Source organism: Nesoenas mayeri (assembly GCF_963082525.1).
Source record: "Nesoenas mayeri genome assembly, chromosome: 7".
Taxonomy (NCBI): domain Eukaryota; kingdom Metazoa; phylum Chordata; class Aves; order Columbiformes; family Columbidae; genus Nesoenas; species Nesoenas mayeri.
Window position 1 is genome coordinate 2027651 of NC_137551.1, and position 19691 is coordinate 2047341.

General features: G+C 42.6%; 1 protein-coding gene across 2 annotated transcripts in view; it reads right to left on the reverse strand.

The window, feature by feature from the left end:
• PTEN (phosphatase and tensin homolog) overlaps nt 1-19691 on the reverse strand; it is a 48071-nt gene that overhangs the window by 18993 nt on the left and 9387 nt on the right. For both annotated transcript variants that reach the window (XM_080348289.1, XM_080348290.1), the window contains exons 2-5: nt 12278-12362; nt 9386-9430; nt 5174-5217; nt 2083-2321 (exon numbers count right to left, since the gene is read on the reverse strand). In XM_080348289.1, the coding sequence (XP_080204415.1) occupies nt 2083-2321; nt 5174-5217; nt 9386-9430; nt 12278-12362 (413 nt within the window). The remainder of the gene's footprint in view (nt 1-2082; nt 2322-5173; nt 5218-9385; nt 9431-12277; nt 12363-19691) is intronic.

Consider the following 19691-nt stretch of genomic DNA (forward strand, 5'->3'; position numbering starts at 1 on the left):
ATGAGTTTCAGAAGCCAAAAGAGTCAGCTTATACAGAAGAAAAAACCCAACCAACACACACAACAGGTTTTCTTCTTCTTTTCTTATTCTCCACCACCTTTCCCAGGACAACACCACATGAACAGACTATCGAGGAACTGTCACAGCCTCATCTACAGCAACTCTCACTTGATGTCGCAAACACCTCTGTGAAGCTTCTTCCCTCAGCAGGCACTTGGGAAAAGCTTGCTACACAAGTACTCGAGGTTGTTCGGTTGTTCTCTTGACCAATTAGTCATATTTCCTCTTGCAATTAGACTCGTACTTCCTGCCAGCGCCGACTAAACCCTCTAGAGAATCACTCTGCCATGTACCTTAATGGCAATGGCGACTTCAGCTATACTGTTCTGAGCAGCTATATACATGCGCACCTTGTGCTTGCCTTAAATGAGGAAAATTTGGTACTTAATAAAGCCAGTTTTTCTTCATCATGCATATTAGTTGCACAAAAAAACCAAACCACAACAAAAGGCGTTTTTTTGCCCCTAGGTGCAAACAACTCTTGTGATGCCTCATTTACTTTGAGTTCAGGAAGTCAGTTACATAAAGGTGTGCTGAAGCACCAAATCAGGGCGCAGCACTTGACATACAACACTGACATACAGGCCACAAGGGAAGAGAAAGCTCCCAGGACCTGCACTGAATACCTGTTTATAAACACTGTTTTAAGAATTCTATGAATCAGATGCTGCCCGCTGTCCGCATCAAGATAACCACACTGAAGTAGAGCTGGAAAAAAATCAAGTCTCCCAGTAAAGACATCAAAACTAAACCAAAGTTGCTGGTTACAGACAATATTTACAGTGAAGCTAAACAAGACTCTGCTATTCCTGTTTATTAAGCGCTGCCTTACCTCAAACATGCCAGAGGTACCACTGCTGAACACCCCACTGACCTTACCCTCAACACGGGAACACGCAGAAGTACACCCCTCTTTTTACAAAAGGCAAACTGGGGTACGCCACATTCACCATATATTTGTGAATTTTTGCCATTTTCAGGATATTTTATCCAGGTCTCTAGATAATCGCTATCAGCAGGAGGAATCTACGCTGTTTGTTCATCACACAGCTCATTCCTATCTGCTATCCTACACTCTTGCCACAAAGTTTTGATAGGAAAGCTTCGTGCTGTCTCCACTCGAGTATTACACCACAACTATATTCTCAGCAGTACAGGGAATAACAGCTTCACCTTGTAAATAGGGTAAACTAAGTTATTTGCTCCTTCCAGTGAATTAACAGCCAAATTGGAAAATTCCTCACGTGACACTTCTGCTCTCAAGAGCCTTCAAACACAAAGCTCCACTTATTAGAGGTGTACGCACTGTGAAATTAATACTTTATGCAAATATTACACCTTATTATCTAGAGAGGATTTCAAATAGGGAGGTTAAATTCCCATTAATGAGGCATGACGCACTGTTAGTGCTAAGTCTGCCTGTACCACTGAAAAGGAGGTAACAGAAAGCTCGTGCAGCCATGAGCATCATTTCTCTGAAATGAAATCCTCCCATTTCTCCTTAGGAGAAGTACAAGAAAGTACAATAAATGGCAGCATCCCATGAAGGAGGCTCCAGGGCAGCCAGCCTTTCAGTGAAAAGGGCTATCCAACAAATCCTTCCAGTAGGGATATTCAACTGTAACAACTCCACACACCACCACAGAAGAGAACCTGAGGAGATGAACCACTCACCCATTCAGGCAAAACGAGCTAGAATAATCCTCTTATTTGGGCTGAAAACGCTGAAGGAGAAAGGTCATCAACTGCCCATTTGCTGCAACACACAGCAGAATGCTATTCAAAGGGCTATTTGAAAGCAACTGTCCAGATCTTCTTGAACAGGAGATGGAAAGAACAGACTGGTTTAGTGTTGTGACTAATTGCTACTGCTCCTTAGGAAAGCTTTTTCGCAGCTGCACTCATGTCAAAGCAAAATCAAACCAGATATAACAACTGATGAAAAGTATTTCTTAACGGGCTTGACTATTCAATGAGCACAAGGGGAAAAGCATAAAGATACAAGAACAGAAAATAGCTCACCTTCTTGTCTCTGGTCCTTACTTCCCCGTAGAAATCTAGGGCTTCTTGAGCCTTTAAAAACTTGCCTCGATGCAACAAATATGCACATATCATTACACCAGTTCGTCCCTTTCCAGCTTTACAGTGGATTGCTGCAACGTGATTGTCGTCTTCACTCAGCCATTGGTCAAGATCTTCACAAAAGGGTTTGATAAGCTCTAGTTGTGGTGGGTTATGGTCTTCAAAAGGGTACTGTGCAACTGCAATGAGAAGTAGGCACTTATCAAACCCTCAAATTACAGCGAGCTCAACCAGACAGGTCAACTTTGTGATAAGCATGCAAATAAATTAACTTTCCAAATAAACCGCGCAATATAGAGATAAGTGTATTTTTGTATTCCAATATTCCAATATTATTCAGAAATATATCATATGCATTGCAGATATTTATCTAGTAATTCCAAAGCAAGCATCTTGCTGCATGTAGAGATTATTTCACATCCCACCGAAATGACTGGAACAGGCTCTGTGTCTTAAATCGCAAATTCTCTAGAATTCCAAAGAATAACCTTGTGAGAAGCCACTGCTCCAGCAATAATGAGACGACCTGCTGAGAGAAAACAGGCCCAGAGCTCAGTCACTAATCAGACAATGGGAATTTTGCTGAAAAATCCTGAGCGCAGTTGGGTCTACATTGGGAATCAACTCTCAGAATGCGCTCAAAGGGGTTTTCAGACAAAACCCCTGCAATTTCCACATTAAAAGAAATGTCATTGAGAAAGAAATCTCATGTCAAGCACTTGCAATACTTGGAGGTTTTAAAGTCAAACCACTGAACTAAGTTGGCCTTTTTCTTATATGGATATATACACACACAAACATCTTTTTCCATCTAGAGATGGAGAGAATTTGAAACAAGCGTGTGGGAAATGGAAGAAAACACAGGAGAGTGAAAAATGAGCCATAAGCAGAAACTCTGGTTCATTTAATAATTCTCAGCTAGAAATACCATTTCCTCTTCTGGTCTAAAAAGGAATACATTTCATTCTTTGGCAAGTGTTTGTATTCGTTTTGTAAGTACTAGTCCCTTGTCGCACAGGCCGGGCTCTTTGTGATGAATCCCCAAGGACTCGGGGAGCAGAGCGAGGGGTGAAGTTGTGGAGCTGCTAAATCACCGCAGCACAGCCCAAAGTCTTTCAGAGGGATCTGCAAGGACAGTTTGTTCACTCACAGTACTGAGCGCCCACTTAATCTCTCAAGAGACCAAATAGGCAAGCCAAATAAAGTGAATAATCTTCATTAAAGCAGCAGCAAAGGTTAGTGAAAATGGATGTACACTAATAACTTCTTCCACGTGGAAGATCTAAAGATCCCCCAAATAATACATTTGTATGAACTCAGAGTGAATGCTGCTTTTTTGCAGCAGATGTAAATGAAAGGAGGAATTCTAAATGCCTAAGAAGCTATTAGACTCAAAGTTGTACAGCAGCATCTCCTATCATAACTAAATCCAATAAGGTTCCAACAAGGAGGGACAAAATAGTCCTGAAAGTACGGTCTGAAAAATCCAAAGTGGTTCACAGCATGCTGAAGGTGCTTCCCAAGATTTGGGATCAAAGGCAAACTTTAGGGTATTGTCTTCGAAGATGGATTGAGGAGCAGATGAAGTGGGTGCCCTGTGATGGCTCAGAGGGATCCCGAGTCAGAAAGTAACCTTAGGAAACATTGAACTGCCTCATCATTGAGAGGGTCTGTGGGTTTTGGTTACTAACAGAGGAACACACATCAAGGAGAACGGTTCTGCTAAGTCTCTCCAAGCTCCCAGACACTGCAAGAAGAATCCCATAAAGGAGCAAAGAAAACAAACATGGAAGTACTTCAGGAACTGCAAAACGCCTGGACACAAAGCAAGTGTCCAAAGATGAAGAGCTTTTAGTGTTCAGCTTGAATTCGATGTAAGAGGACCCAAGTTGAATAATGAACTACTATGGTGTTTCATGCTAAGTCTACAAATAAGAAGTTCCCTTTGAAATTAATTCAGTTCAGAGACTTTAGAGCAGAGCTGTTGCTCCTCTGCTAAGGGAAGGCCTGAGTCACCAGCTGGGTTATCTAATGTAATTAATTTAGAGATGAAAAGGAACAAAATACAACAGCGTCATCTTATGCAGACAAGGAGCTGTGAAAGATGCCAACACAAACAGCATTTTGGGCTGGGATTAACAGTGAAAGAATCTGAGCACCTGTGTAGTAAAAAGCATAAATTAAAGCAAGCATACGCTCTGGATGTATTAGAAGTATGTCCTTTTCATTTAAGCCTTTTCTATTCTTGTCCGAAGTATTGCTCAGTTGTAAAATACTTCTATTTTCTGGCTTCTCTGTGTTGGGTGAGGTTTCAAGACACCATCATTCACCACCGCAAGAGCAAATCAGAAGTGAAGACGACTTCAACGTGACAATTTTAGTCCTTCTATATTCAACCATTAAAGCAGCCAATTACATTTTGGTCATGTTCTAAATGCCCTCTTTACAACTAGAAGGATGGTTAATAATCATCATCATCATCATCATAAGCTGAACTCTTGCTATGATGTAGTATTAGCACCTAAACCTTCCCCACTGGCTCTGGTAGCTCTGCAAATGTATAAGAACCAACTCATCTCAAAGAGGCATCTCATGGCAATTTATTTCTGTTCTTTAAAGCCACTGAAGGTTTGTTCCAGATCTTCAAAACGTCATTTTATATGAACAGTGACAGTGGCTTAAGTATTCTCCATTTTTATTTTAAGTGATGCTCCTGCATAAAACCCAGAGTTCGAGGCTTCACATCTATATTTTACAAACAGTTTGTACACCGAATTCAACAGAAAATCCTATATAATCTATTCTGCAACGTTTTTTCCAACAATAGACCTGAGTGCCTTACTAGAGATCTTGATCTAGATAACTGGCAGCAACAGACTTTGAAAGCATCAAGTATATAGCAAGTTTGTCCAATGACTCAAAGGCACCTGACATTATTTCTTTTGCCCCAACCTTCTACATTACTATTCACCAGCTTTATACGTTCATTCAAAAATGCTGAAGTTTAAAGAGAAGAACAGTAAAAACATACCTCTGCAGTTAAATTTGGCGGTGTCGTAATGTCTTTCAGCACATCTGGAAAAGAAAAGTAGACAAGAGTTCAAGGCAAGACTCCGATGCACTCGCAACATCTGTCACACCTTGTAATATACAGATCAAATCATATATAGCCAGCACCTTCATGACTTAAAAGCCAGAGGTTATGTACGGATAAACTGGTTTGTTGCAGATGCATAAATATGCTCACTAAAATATCAGTTATTTTACTGAAAAACAATTACTTACCCTACGGTAACTGCGGTGCATCAGTATGTTTTAGTCAGTGTGACTCTCAATGGAGATGTTCACACAAGTAATGCAATACACTGTTACTTTTTAACACCATAGTATTAACACCTCTAGCCACACAAACACACAGATCTATGACCTTCCTCCAATTGACTCTGAACTCCAAATGCATCTCAAGATGCGTTAACAACATGGGTGCTGGGGATTCTGAGGACATTTCAAGGATGCAACCCAGGCGAGCATTCTTCCTTCAATTACAGGAGCATGACAGACCACCAGAGCCCACTGAAAGCATCATAACAGAGATCACTTGTATCAAGCAGAAGTTGTGCTAGTGCTCTCCAACTTGGCATTTGTTCTTCAAAAAAAGGCCGGTTGAGCAGTTTTCCGCTCAGAGACTCCGGAAAATGGCACATTTCCAAAGACCAGAGCTGCATCAATGTCTGTCTCACCACTCTAGTTAGTTAGTTAGTTAGTTAGTAGTGCAGCAAACCACACTGAACTAGTCTTGCAGGATGACTTGCCTAGGGATGAACACCAATAACCAGATACAGACACCCCGATGAGCAGGGCTCCGATACGAATGGCACGCTGCAGGAGAATGAGCTGCATCGGATGCTGGGAGTAAGGGGAAAGAAGGCAAGGAGTGGATGACCGCGTTTAATTCTCCTTGGAGTTGCTCTCTACAGGCAAAACGACGCGCCCCTACACGATGCCAGGGAAAACGGAGTTGAGGAAGGAAAACGAGAACAATCCTGCCCTGAATCAACAGGGTTCTGGGTTGAAACACAATGATGGGGAGGCATTTCAGCAGGCAAAACACATCTAGATCTTCTGTTCCTATTTTAACTTGTACTCTTCATAGGGTTCAAACACCCACACCACTTTCAGGACTGGCATGAGTTTCTCTTAATAGATAAGTCATGACTGCAGCCTTTGGAGCCGTACGGGGCTTACGTGACACTTTCAGACACGCAAACTTTTAGGTTCCTATTTCTAAGACTGTTGCATGTAACCGGAGCCTTGCGTGCACCGGATCGAACTCCGTCCATGAGACTCGCACGACAAGGATGGGGCAGCTCTGCTGCGGTTGCAGGTGCGCTCGGCGCTTGTGTTCCTCCGAATCCCAGAGCCTCCTCACCTCCAGCCTCTGCGAGGGACACGTCTGGTGGTTTATACAGCTCTGGTCACACTGCTCCCGCTTCCTCCGTGTCCAAAGTGATATGGCACAGGTTAAGCTGGCAGACGGGACTCAAAAAGACCCGCTATCAGCACTTGAGCATTTAAGAAGAAAGGTGAGATGTAGTATGTACATCCCATATGGAATCACCTCACCTGGAGTGGCCACCAGCTGGGCAAAGCCTGTTACAAACTGAATTTTGGAAGCCAAGCTTGCTGGGAAGCAAAGCAGTTAACGCACTGTCTTATCCAAGAGAGTTTCCTTCTTCCTTTTAAAGAAACACCCAGTTCAAAGGGGTAGTACCAGATGAAAGTCTTCAAAACAAACAAACAAATCCACGTATGGGCAAAAAAGCCTTCAAGTTTTGAAGTTTGAGAGGGTGTGAAGTAGAATACCATCAGGGATAAAAAATAGTTGTGTTGATAGCGAGGACAGAAAGGGAACACAGCCGTGTCAATCCAGGCCCTCTTATGGGAGCTGTACACAACACAGGGCAAACACAGCGCCCCAGACACGGCTGCACAAAACATACTCCAGGTTAACTACACAAAACACTTATGTATCTGCAGCAGAGATCCCACCAACACACACTTTGGGGGATGCGTCCATTGTTGTTTTTAAACACTATTAGACCTGTAATACAGTCAGATCTCCAGACATGTTCAGAATTTGGGTGAGGGGTGTGGGTTCCCATGGTTCTTGTAATCCTGTCGGTGATTGAAGTGAGTTCAAAGCCAGCCAGACACCTTTCTGATCATCACCATGATCCCACTGGAGACTCGACCAAAACCACGGCAGCCTGTGCCAAAGCCCAACCCCACGTACACAGAGATACACGTAGTTTGCATATAAAACCCACATTGTTCATTACAGCCTCCTTTAACTATCTGCCTGTAGGACAGTTAAAAGAAATACACTGGAGAAGATGGAAACTAGGACAATAAGGGAAGGTAACAGTTTGGTATGTGAAGTCAGGAGATGCAAATGAAAGAACTTGTTAAAATAAAGAAGAATACTAAAAGAAATAGAAAAAGCTTCAAGGCACACATGAGAAAACCAACTCAAACAAAATTGAATTGAGTGCTCAAACATTCACTGTGAAGTTAAAAGTCAACATGCAAGGACAAGGCAAAACTGACACTGAAGCATCAGTTCAGAAAAACCTCTCTACGCCCTTTTAAATGAAACTGCTCAATACACACATTACTATCGACTTCATGGAACAGCCACCTTAAGGGAACTCAAACCCCATGACAATGTTTGAAATAACTCCGAATATAATCACAGAACTCCTCTGCACTCCCACCTCCTCCTCTTAAACACAGACAATAGGTTGATTATTTACAAAGGATCAGCTTCATCTGAAGAGATTCTGTGCGCTGAAACACCTGAAGGCTGCAATTTCTTTCCATCTCGTGACCAAATATTGCAACAATTCACCTAATAGGACTTGTGTACTTAACATGTGGACAAATTGTGCCTGCACACAGTGACAAACTGGCCTGTCCGGCCAGATCCCCAGTTTAAAAGTTACGCTTTCCAAGCTGTGTAACCACTCGAATCTCCATTTGCATCTGATCCGTGTTTTAGGAGGGACGTAAAAAAAGGCATGAAAAAGAAGACGACAAAAAGCCCACAACACGTGCCCTTTCCACAGCTGAGAACACATTATCGGCAACAGAAATGTCAAAAGCTTGTGTCTTGTCACAGCTCTGCCCACCTGAAAACTTTAAAGCTGTCCCTATGTAGAGCTGGGGATTGGTTTTTGGTTTTCTCCAGTAAAATGAGGTTACTAACACACAGCAAAGCGGCAGCTTTTCAAGCACAGAAGTCATACTCAACTCCTACTTTCTGACCAAGTCTGGAATTAACACACAACCACCTACTGCTTTCACCTGTCACTACAGGGGGGTCTAAAACCACGGTGGTTACATTTACGTGATACATATCTCCACAGTGCATTGTAATTACAATGTAATGCGTTGCCTAGATTTCCATACTACAGGAATTTTTCCATTAGCCGCAGATATTTGGAAATATATTCATTTTGAACCAATAAAGCCTTAACAGCTTGGAGAATCAATAAAGCTTCAAATTAGATTTCTGGGAAAAAAAGAGGGGTAGGAAAACCATGACCTACTTTTCAACATCAGCTGACGGCACCGAATCACTTATACAAATGAAATTAGCCTGAGCTAACATATAAAGATGATCAAGGAACAGGAACAACAGAATCAAAGTTCCCTTCTGGAACAAGAACAGCTTTCTGCATAACTTCAATTTTCAGAGGAAAGTGTCGCACTTCAAGTGAGAAACCATCACATTAGCAACTGCTGCAATGGCTTTTTCAAGGTAAAACAGGGACAGGCTTAAGAATGAGGAAGCAAATAGAACCTGCAGACCAATACAGTTGGATTAAAATAAAAACGAAGACCAAAAAACCCAAACATTTGGCAATTTTTTCACTGCGGCCATTAAGACATTAACAGCAAGCCTGCTGTGAATTACTTTCCACTTTTTAATCGCATGGTACAAGCTCTAGATGGGCGAGATGCCAAGTCATTTAAAAGCGTTCAAGTAATATGAATAAACACCGGCATTTCATTTAACCTCACTCGGCTCCACTAAATGAAGTAACAGTGCTCTCAATCAGGCTTAATTGTTTTAAGAAATGTGCAAAACATCTCTAGCTCTGCTTCAGTACAGCAACACTCTCACTCATATATTTTTAGAACTCATTATTTTGGAAAAATATAGATAGAAGAGCATACTTACAGATTGTATATCTTGTAATGGTTTTTATGCTTTGAATCCAAAAACCTTAAATAGAAAGAAAAAAGGCATGTATTAATATATATTGCAATACCAGTGACCTTAATTTGCAGCATCGTTAAAGCAGCATCCGGCACGTGCGGTTCTGCAGCCCAAATCCCAGCTGGCCCTGCAAAGTCCAACTTTGCAAAGCTGATTCGTTCAAACAATCCAGGATACAACTGATTCTACAAATGAGCCCAAATCTGACCCCAGTTGAAGCAGTTATTGTATGGATCAATCTGCACTGATTCCTAAGATACCCACGCATCAATACATTAAGCTGAGGAAGAGTTGGTTTATTCTTAAAGCACAAAGCATTGACTACCTAAGATATCGGTAAACACTTCTAATTTAATTATCTATGCAGAATATTTTGCCACGGTCATATTTCCAGTGGAAAAAAAAAAGCAGTTAAAATAACTTGTGTTCCAGACAGAATAATTGATTTTAATAGCAAGGTTTTTAAATGGCTGTTATTTGCACCTGACGATACTCTGGGTTCAGAAAGGAGGAGGAACACTGATAATTTTCACACTCCTTTCATTTTCAAGCTCACTTTGTAACAAAAACTTCCCATAGGAGCCTCAGAGAGCCAAAATGCAAACATGATTCATCAAAATTGCCGCGATTATATATGATGTGTCACCTGGCAATGTTCGAGAAGAAATAACATACAAATGTTTACACTTAACATCATCAACAGTGTGTATCTGCACATCAGGCAGAAGGAATTTAATTAGCCATGACAGAACATGCTGTTCGAATCGAAAAGAAACACTAGCTGCTAAAATCCTGGAAAGCTGAAGCGAAAACATGCTCTGGTTATCAGTCATAATATTCCAGAAGAACCTAGAAGAACTCTGTGGTTAAACCCATGCATTAAAACAAGAACAGATGTGAACGCTCCTTGTGCAGCATGGAGGAGGAGATTCCAATTTCACCAGTAAAAATATGCCATCACTCCCCCTGTCACCCCTGTACTTCTCACACAGCATTAACATTGAATTCCTCAGGATACCAGCTCTTCAGAAAGAGCCCACTGGCACATTGCAGCTCAATACCAATTGCTCCGGAGCTCAAACATGTTGGATTTCTGCATAAAAAGGTCTTGGGAAAAAAATCCACAATAAAAAGGTGACAGTAATAGATGAGGAGCTGCAGACTGCAATGTACAGAATGCTGCACGATCCCATTTGGTACATTATTCTCATTTAAAAATAAGGGGCAAACATCACTTCAGCATCCAGCTTGCTACAGCCACCTAATTTATATCTCTCTGTATCTTAATTTGGTTGATTACACTTTTAGGTGATCATTACTCCTTTTGATCAAGGTGTTTGCACACAACTAATAACCATATAGTCCTTCCCTTTCAAAAGTCTAATTTACACATATCTACATAGTTAACCACTAAAATCTATCTTCCTTCATACAGAAGCAACTGAAATCAATGCATAGGGGAAAGGGAGCTGGGGGTCCTGGGGACAGCAGGATGACCATGAGCCAGCACTGGGCCCTTGTGGCCAGGAAGCCAATGGGACCTGGGGTGGGTTAGAAGGGGGTGGTCAGTAGGTCAGAGAGGTTCTCCTGCCCCTCTGCTCTGCCCTGGGGAGACCACACCTGGAATCTTGTGTCCAGTTGTGGCCCCTCAGTTCCAGCAGGACAGGGAACTGCTGCAGAGAGTCCAGCGCAGCCACCAAGATGCTGAAGGGAGTGGAGCATCTCCCGTGTGAGGAAAGGCTGAGGGAGCTGGGGCTCTGGAGCTGGACAAGAGGACACTGAGGGGGGACTCATTCATGGGGATCAATATGGAACGGGGGAGTGTCAGGAGGATGGAGCCAGGCTCTTCTCAGTGACAACCAATGGTAGGACAAGGGGCAATGGGTGCAAACTGGAACACAGGAGGTTCCACTTGAATTTGAGAAGAAACTTGTTCACGGTGAGGGTGTCAGAGCCTGGCCCAGGCTGCCCAGGGGGTTGTGGAGTCTCCTTCTCTGCAGACATTCCAACTCGCCTGGACACCTTCCTGTGTAACCTCATCTGGGTGTTCCTGCTCCATGGGGGGATTGCACTGGATGAGCTTTCCAGGTCCCTTCCAACCCCTCACATTCTGTGATCCTGTGATACTGCCTACTATAATATTTTGTTTTCAATGCAACCTCTCACACGACATTTTCCAGGTAGGATTCTAACTAAACAAATTACAACGATGCTCCAGGAACACCAAGTACAGTTTCCACAGCCGCATCCAGCACTTCCCAGGAAATAACTTCACGTAACAATTACAACCTGTAGGTTTTTTACAAACGGTGCTGTAAAGCATCACCAGCAATAACGATTTTTAGCTGATTTTTTTTTCCTCGTCTGCAATTACTGAACGGAGCCAAATGTAAAAAACTTTATCTGAAGTCACCTATACCTACTACTTTAAACAAAAATTAACTTATGGAGCGGTCCATTTATCAATTGAAGAAAGGATATGGGCAAACGTATTTTGAAATGCCATCAGCTATGTGAGAAACTCCAAACAGTGAGCAGAGGCAGAGACTGACATCTTTCTAAAAGCAAAAAGCCTCCTTTTACTCCAACACCATTTACTGAAGTCAGTTTTTCACATTGGAAAAGCAGCTCACACACGTTTGAGATCAACTCACAACAGCAGCCTGGCCTCAAATGCTTCAAAATATCATTTTCCTTGTTTCCAGCGTTTTTCAGGAAAACTAACTAGGCAACATCTTGATATTCCTATGAGTCAGAACATACCACCTTTCCTTAGCAGAACAGAAATGAGGGTGGAAAAGGACATTTGTGATTTAAAAGGATAAATGAAGGAAAAGAAAATCAAGGCCTTACCTTACTACATCATCAATGTTGTTCCGGTATACTCCTTCAAGCCTCTCCGCAGGAAAACCCATAGCAATTATGTTTGGATAAATATCTGAATGGGCAAGTTATGGAAATGTTTGTAAAGCACGTGAAGTTTCTACAATAGCATTAAATGGCCATTAATCAGTGTTGACCTGTATCAAAGCAACAACTCCAACCAATTCCCATATGTGAACAATTCAGTTTTATACACGCAGTAATAAGGGATCTTTAAAAACAAACAAACACCAAAAAACTGAGAACAAAGGGAAAACTTTTGCAAACGCAGCACTTTGACCACAGCCACTATAATAGAAACCTCCGTACAACTTCAACAGGTCATTTCTTACAAGTTGTCCTGGTTTTGTGAAAAACCAAGTTTCTCTTGTAGTGAATGTGCCTGTCAGCTAAAGCTTCAGATCAGCTGCATTTTCCTGGAGAAGCAGATCCATGTTTTGGTGAACACAGCAATGGAATGCGAGGTTATTGATAAGCATGGATGGACATCTCGCCAGAGGGGCAACGAGAAACAGGTGACCAAGGAACTGACCAACTGTGTATAACATCCCATTCACGTGAATACTGCATATAAAAGTGGGAGAGCACGAGGATCTCGTCCCTTTTTCCTCATGGCCAACATTAGGAGAGGACCTTGCGAGTCGTCCCTGCGAAGTGAGGCCAGTGACAGACTGAATCCAGCTCCGGTTGGCTGCAGAGTCCAGTCCAGGACTTCGGGTGCCGGCTCTGCAGTCGCTGGGACTTTCAGGATTGGTTTTGTATATTTTGTATTATTTTCTCTATTCTTATTAGTAGCATTAGTAAAACATTGTTAATTTTTTCCAACTCTCCTCTCTCTGTCCTTCTTTCCCTCCCAATCACCTGAGTGGGAAGTGGGAAGGGGGGTGGGGGGGGCTAACAATACACCTGCCAGGGTTCTATTGTCACCCCACAATCTAAACCTCAACACAAGTCTATGCTATTGGGCACCAGAAAAGCCAAGTAATCCAATTCCAGCACACATCATCTCACCAGAGTCGCACAGATGCCACAGTTTGAGTGGCATGTTAAATCCAATGGGAAACTATTAAAATAGTCTTGTGTGACTAACTCGCAAGATATTCCAAATTAAAACCCATGTTCAGGTCTCCACTGAGCCCAAAATAGTTATACCACGCAAAAACATGCAAAAAAGTGCGTTTCAGGCACGCAAGGCTACATAAACATGAAGGTTTTTAATCACTTCCCATGACTTCTACATCACAGCTCATTATAGCAGCTGCTAAGGTAGCTCTGAATGCAAAATGTAAGATATTGCAATAGATGGGAAAGCACAGATCTGAAAATAATGATATATCTTGTTTACTAAAACAACTTGTTTACTGGACAAATATTCTGGTTTCTTATTCTGCGCTACTTCTAATTCACTTGCCAAAAGTAACCTGAGGTGAAGAACTGAGGAAAAGCACCTCTTATCAGAAAGAAATCAGTGCTAAGGAAAAAGGCCGAATAAGAAAATGTTAAGTTTACATGCAGAGCCAGTAAGGGATTCAAAACAAATTGCTAAAAAACACTGGGATTTGTTTTCCTGGTGGTATAATGATATATGGATTTTAATTATTTTCTTGAACTCAAGAAAATAAAGTACCCCCAAATTTTAAAGAGTATTAGAGATGATAATGTAGGGAAGAAGCTTCACTAAGAAGTAAAACAGAAATGAAACTAGCAGCTCAAAAACAGGCCATACCCTGCCGCATTAACATACTCCTCCTCAGACTAATTTTAGAAGGAATAAGAACAAAGCACGACATGTTTGAAGTGAGCTCTGCTTGAAACAACGGGCTGAACCAGGTGATTTCCAGAGGTCCCTTTCAATTATTCCACCATTGTAAGAACCGTTTTTAAGCTTAAAATGTAACAAAGCTCCAAAGAGTAAACATCAGAATGGACGACACTGCAGCAGCTTCTAAGATATTAATATTGCAGTTGCTTGCATAGGAAGAAAAGCCTGAAGTGGGATAAAAAACACTTTACTATTAGAGAGCAGCGCAAGGGAAAGGGAGCTGGGGGTCCTGGGGACAGCAGGGTGACCATGAGCCAGCACTGGGCCCTTGTGGCCAGGAAGCCAATGGGATCTGGGGTGGGTTAGAAGGGGGTGGTCAGTAGGTCAGAGAGGTTCTCCTGCCCCTCTGCTCTGCCCTGGGGAGACCACACCTGGAATCTTGTGTCCAGTTGTGGCCCCTCAGTTCCAGCAGGACAGGGAACTGCTGCAGAGAGTCCAGCGCAGCCACCAAGATGCTGAAGGGAGTGGAGCATCTCCCGTGTGAGGAAAGGCTGAGGGAGCTGGGGCTCTGGAGCTGGACAAGAGGACACTGAGGGGGGACTCATTCATGGGGATCAATATGGAAAGGGTGAGTGTCAAGAGGATGGAGCCAGGCTCTTCTCAGTGACAACCAATGGTAGGACAAGGGGTAATGGGTACAAACTGGAACACAGGAGGTTGCACTTAAATATGAGAAGAAAGTTCTTAATGGTGAGGGTGGCAGAGCCTGGCCCAGGCTGCCCAGGGGGTTGTGGAGTCTCCTTCTGTGCAGACATTCCAACCCGCCTGGACAACTTCCTGTGTAACCTCATCTGGGTGTTCCTGCTCCATGGGGGGATTGCACTGGGTGAGCTTTCCAGGTTCCTTCCAGCCCCTGACATTCTGGGATTCTCCATCCTTGCAGAACTCCCACAGGCCTGAGGACTCACAGGGAAGCAGTACAGACCAAACTCTACATTTACGGTTTAACTAGAAGACTTAAGGAAAACATTATGAGCTGAATAGACACAAATGACATTCTCTACTCTCAAAAAAAAATTAGCATTTACTATGTTGTAATTCAAGTATTAAGACACTGGTCTGCTTGGACTACTCAAAAGACGATTTAAGCAGACAATGAAATAAAATCTGAAAGCTTTTGAGTAATCCAAATAAATATGGGTAGCCGCCTTAAACACAGATACTGAAAGGAGTTCCCATCTGCTTTCCAACTGATTCTGTACTTGCCCAACTCCCCAAAAAAGCTTATACTGGGGAGAAAAAAAAGGCAAAAAGCATCACCAAGCATGAAGTTGCTTAACTTGCAGAGCTTGTGATAACTTCAGATACAACTGAATCATCACATAAACCTGAAACTTTGAACTTCACTCTGAATGCGTTTTACTCCGCAAGCAGTCCACACCTGTTTGTTAAATTAACAAAAGCTGCTACATAATTAGCAATGTATTTACTGTTTTATCACTTAATACTTGCCATAAGCAGAAGAAACTGGTTCTAAACCACGTGCACCTGCTCTATGCCTGTTAACAGTGAATTACCCAACTTGCAGACACTCCATTATTCACCATATCAACCTGATTCCTCCCTACTGCCAGTTTCAGTATTTACACCCCAAAGCACCTCCCTTTGCATCCTGCTCGGGGATGCAGGGCTGGATGAATTACCATAGCAAAATAATCCAGATGGGACAAGGGGTGATGGCTTTAAACTGCAAGAAGAGAGATTTAGCTGAGATATAAGGAAGAAACTAGAGCCATGAGACACATGCTCTAACTTCATCAAATTACCATCTAACTTGCTCACGTTTCTATTTGCAGTCAAGAGCTTTACTACACACTTTCTTCATGCGTTTCAGCCTGCAGTTTATGTTCAGATGCTTTTCCTCTCCGAGAGCCTAAGAACCAAGACACTTTCCAGGATTCCCAGCTGGTGCGAGATGGAAACGAAGCAGACAGACACCGAGCAAAGGGAACGGAACATTTTAGCGGCAGCGTTTCCAGTTTGCAAGGCTCGTCCAAACACCAAAGCCTCAAAACATGCAGGAAGAGACAGATAAATAAGTTCCAAAATATGTGACCCGCCTCCTTCACTGATGCAGGAACAGCTCACATGGTTTCTGCTTTTCAGCAGGACCGAATCCTTAAGCTTAATCGTGCATCACTCCAAGTGCATTTTTAAACCCGGATTGCAAAAGGTGTACCACAATATGGCAAGTAAATAAAGAAACTGAAAAAAGACTTCAAATGGGACGAGGGGAGGGAAGTACGAATCAATTTGCTGATGCTGATTCAATAGAAGTGTTGGATGCTCGGTGGTTTTGGAACCCGACAGCACAAAAACTGAAATGTTGCTGAAAAACAAAGGGATCCAACAGTGAGCCTGGATGGGTGGGCTGGTTTTAGAAAAACGTGATTGTTTTTTAAACAGGCAAGTCAATTCCTCCCCCACCTAAATATAAGTGTCCTGAAGTACCTTACTTATTATCTCAAAGTATCTCGAGGCTGGAATGCGATTCACACGCCGCTGCTGACTCACTCTTCTGTCTGCAACAGATCTGGCCTTAAGGACAGCGGCCGCGGCGAGCAACAGTTATCACAAGTGCATTCGTATTGCTGGCAAAGATCATCTTATGTCTTTTTAATATATGCTTGTGACAAGCATGCTAAAGCAGCACGTGGCTTGGAAACTCTCCTTTTGGTTCAGGCACCTGAAGAATGGCCTTTGCTTTAAGGAGCGAGATGGAAGAACAGCGTGGAAGCGGCTTGCACAGATGATCTAAATCTCTGAGCAGAAATAGCAGTTTCGTCATTCAATTGAAAAAGCTGCCATAAAAATCAAGCTCTTCCACCCTGCAAAGAGCTGTGCAGCAAGTGAAGGGGATGGTTGTTACTGCATCGGTACTAATTTGCCTTTTGTCCTCATGCTGGGGAACAAGAAATGATCGTGCCCAAGGCCAAGCTGCGACCAAGGTGGGGAAGGTACAGAGCCCAGCAACCATCCTTTGAGTATCACCCTCAGCAAATCCCGCTGTCACCAGCCATGCTCAGCGCCCAGACACTGCTTTTCACACCTCAGTTCATTTAACACTCATTTCCAAAGCTGAAATGAAGATATTTGCTACCCAGGCGAGGTTTCTTACAAAGGAGCTTGGAAGCTGGGCTTACATTCAAAGCAAGAGTTCTGAGTCAGAGTGAAATCAGTAATAATACTGATAATTTTAGAAATCTGGAAGAACTGATGATTTAAAACATGCACCAAGTTCATTATCAATCCCAAGCTTTCTTTAATAGAGGGAAATGAAAAATCAGTAAAGCCTCAGCTGTTTATCGAGCAACTTCTACAACAAATGCAAAACCAAACAGCAAAACACCATCTTCTACTCGAGCTCATACTTCTTACTAACTACAAACCTTCAGCTTTCAAACGAACAACAATAACGCTACATTATACCCAAGGAACCTTAAAATGAAAGCAGCTGATGATTAAGCTAAGGTATCAAATGCCACAAGGAAAACACAATGGTTTGTCAATACTGAAGATATACCAAAGCAAATAATCCGTACGCCCCTTCGGAAACGCCTTTGCTCTAATGCTGCTTGTAGATTGAACAAAACATTCTTCTTAAAGCCCCAAATCATTCCCACATGCTCAAGATGTCAGTCTTTCCAGGCCTGTATCGTTATGCAAATCAGCAGTGATAATCACTTTCAAAAATAGCTGTCTATATATCCACATCATGCCAAGATCAAATTAAAGAATATGCAGTACACACTTGGAATTTTACATGCGTATATATGTAAAAGCGAATGGCTTGTGTTAGTCCTATAACTCACAAGTTCAGCCGTTTTCCTAATAATGGCAGTTGTCCAAAAAAGCATACCGAAATATTTACCAATTCTTGAGTTCTCAAACAGCCCCAAGAAAGCGGCAAAAATAGGCAGCTATTGCCTTTCCTGCAATGATCAACATCCTCAATATCTAGAATGTGAGTCATTAGAGTTTCTAAGTCATGTTATGAAGTCTCATTTCAAAGTGTTCAATCCCTTACCCTCACTCTGCTCATGAAAACACAAAGCAAATGACAGAAAAACAACGCAAATGACATAATTGTCCTATTTTTGAAGCACGCTACAGCATGAATTTACATATTGCTGTAATTTTTAAGCCCAACGCTGACAACAGATCTTAAATCACGAACAGAAAACAACTTTAAAACTATTAGCCCTTTACAATCAAAGGCTCCAGGAAGCTCTACCAGGCTTTAGACTTCATCTTTCTTTAAAGTTTAGAACAAGCTGAGTGTTCCTGAAGCTGTAAATGACGGTCACTGTTCATCACACTCTGCAGTTCATAACTTACTGCCAGACCTGAACTTGATGCACGCAAACGTAACGACAACAGCCCATTTTTCCCGGCCCTCGGATTCCAGCTTCTACATATGAATCTTATTTAACAAAGAGCAGATTTAAACTGGTGAATCTATGGCCCAAAAAAAAGCTTCACGGCTGCCAGGACTACAAATTCGCACTTCCAGCGGAGGTGAGCGAGGCATGTGCTTGCTTTAATATGTGGCCGAACAGCCCCGCTCCTCATTGCCACGGAGCTGCTGTTGGTTTTGCTCCATGGCCCGTCACCCATCGCCCTCCCGGCTGCCCCGGAGAGCGGCCCCGGCACCGCTCGCTCCCATCTGACAGCGGCACCGAAGGGCAGAGGAACAACGGGACTTTGAAGTCTCCGCAAAGTCGCTTTGTTGTCTTCAGTTTGTCTGCAGTTTTCAGGAACTCTGGCTCCAGTCCTCACGCACACACGGTCTAGCAGTGCATCTGGCCCTACCAGCTATGAAACGTTAGCGTGCTGACCTCAAGCCCTTTAACTCCAGCTTAAACGAGTCCATAGAGCAACGGCGAGACAAAAAAGAACCATACTTGCTGTTCAACAGCTTGACAGCCTGAAGCTACAAGGGGAGTGTTACGAGAAGTGTCCACACTCCATCCTCAAACAGATTTAAGAGCCCTGACAAATGGCCAAGCTCTTATTAGTGCCATTTTCTTGACAGCACCCCTACAAAAAGAAAGGAAAATATACCCAGCCCAATCTAGACAAGTAGCATATATACTTTTTAGCTTGGACACATGCATACCTTTTTTTTTTTTGAGTTTACTGTTTTTCTCTGAGTCTGGATAATCAGGAAGTATAGAGGAAATGAACAGGAAGAAAGTTCTTCAGAGCAAAGGAGGATTCCTTGTAGCCAGCCAGCTGCACTTGCCAACTCTACCATCTGTGCCTTAAAGAACAAGAAAAGATACCAACTCAGATGTGGTTGAGAGAAGCATTATACGGTTTAGAAGAAACGCATTTAACTCCTTCATGTTCAATATTTCAACCAGAATCCTTTTTTTTTTTTTCTTTTAAATCTTTCAGCTTGTAATTTAAATGCAGCAACCTAGTCAAGACACAACAAAACTGTAGCTCTTCTGTATCTGGGAGGCAAAGCTGTCCAGACAAGGTCAGGCTCTTCTGGGTGACAACCAGTGATTGGACAAGGGGTAATGGGTTCAAACTGGAACACAAAAGGTTCCACTT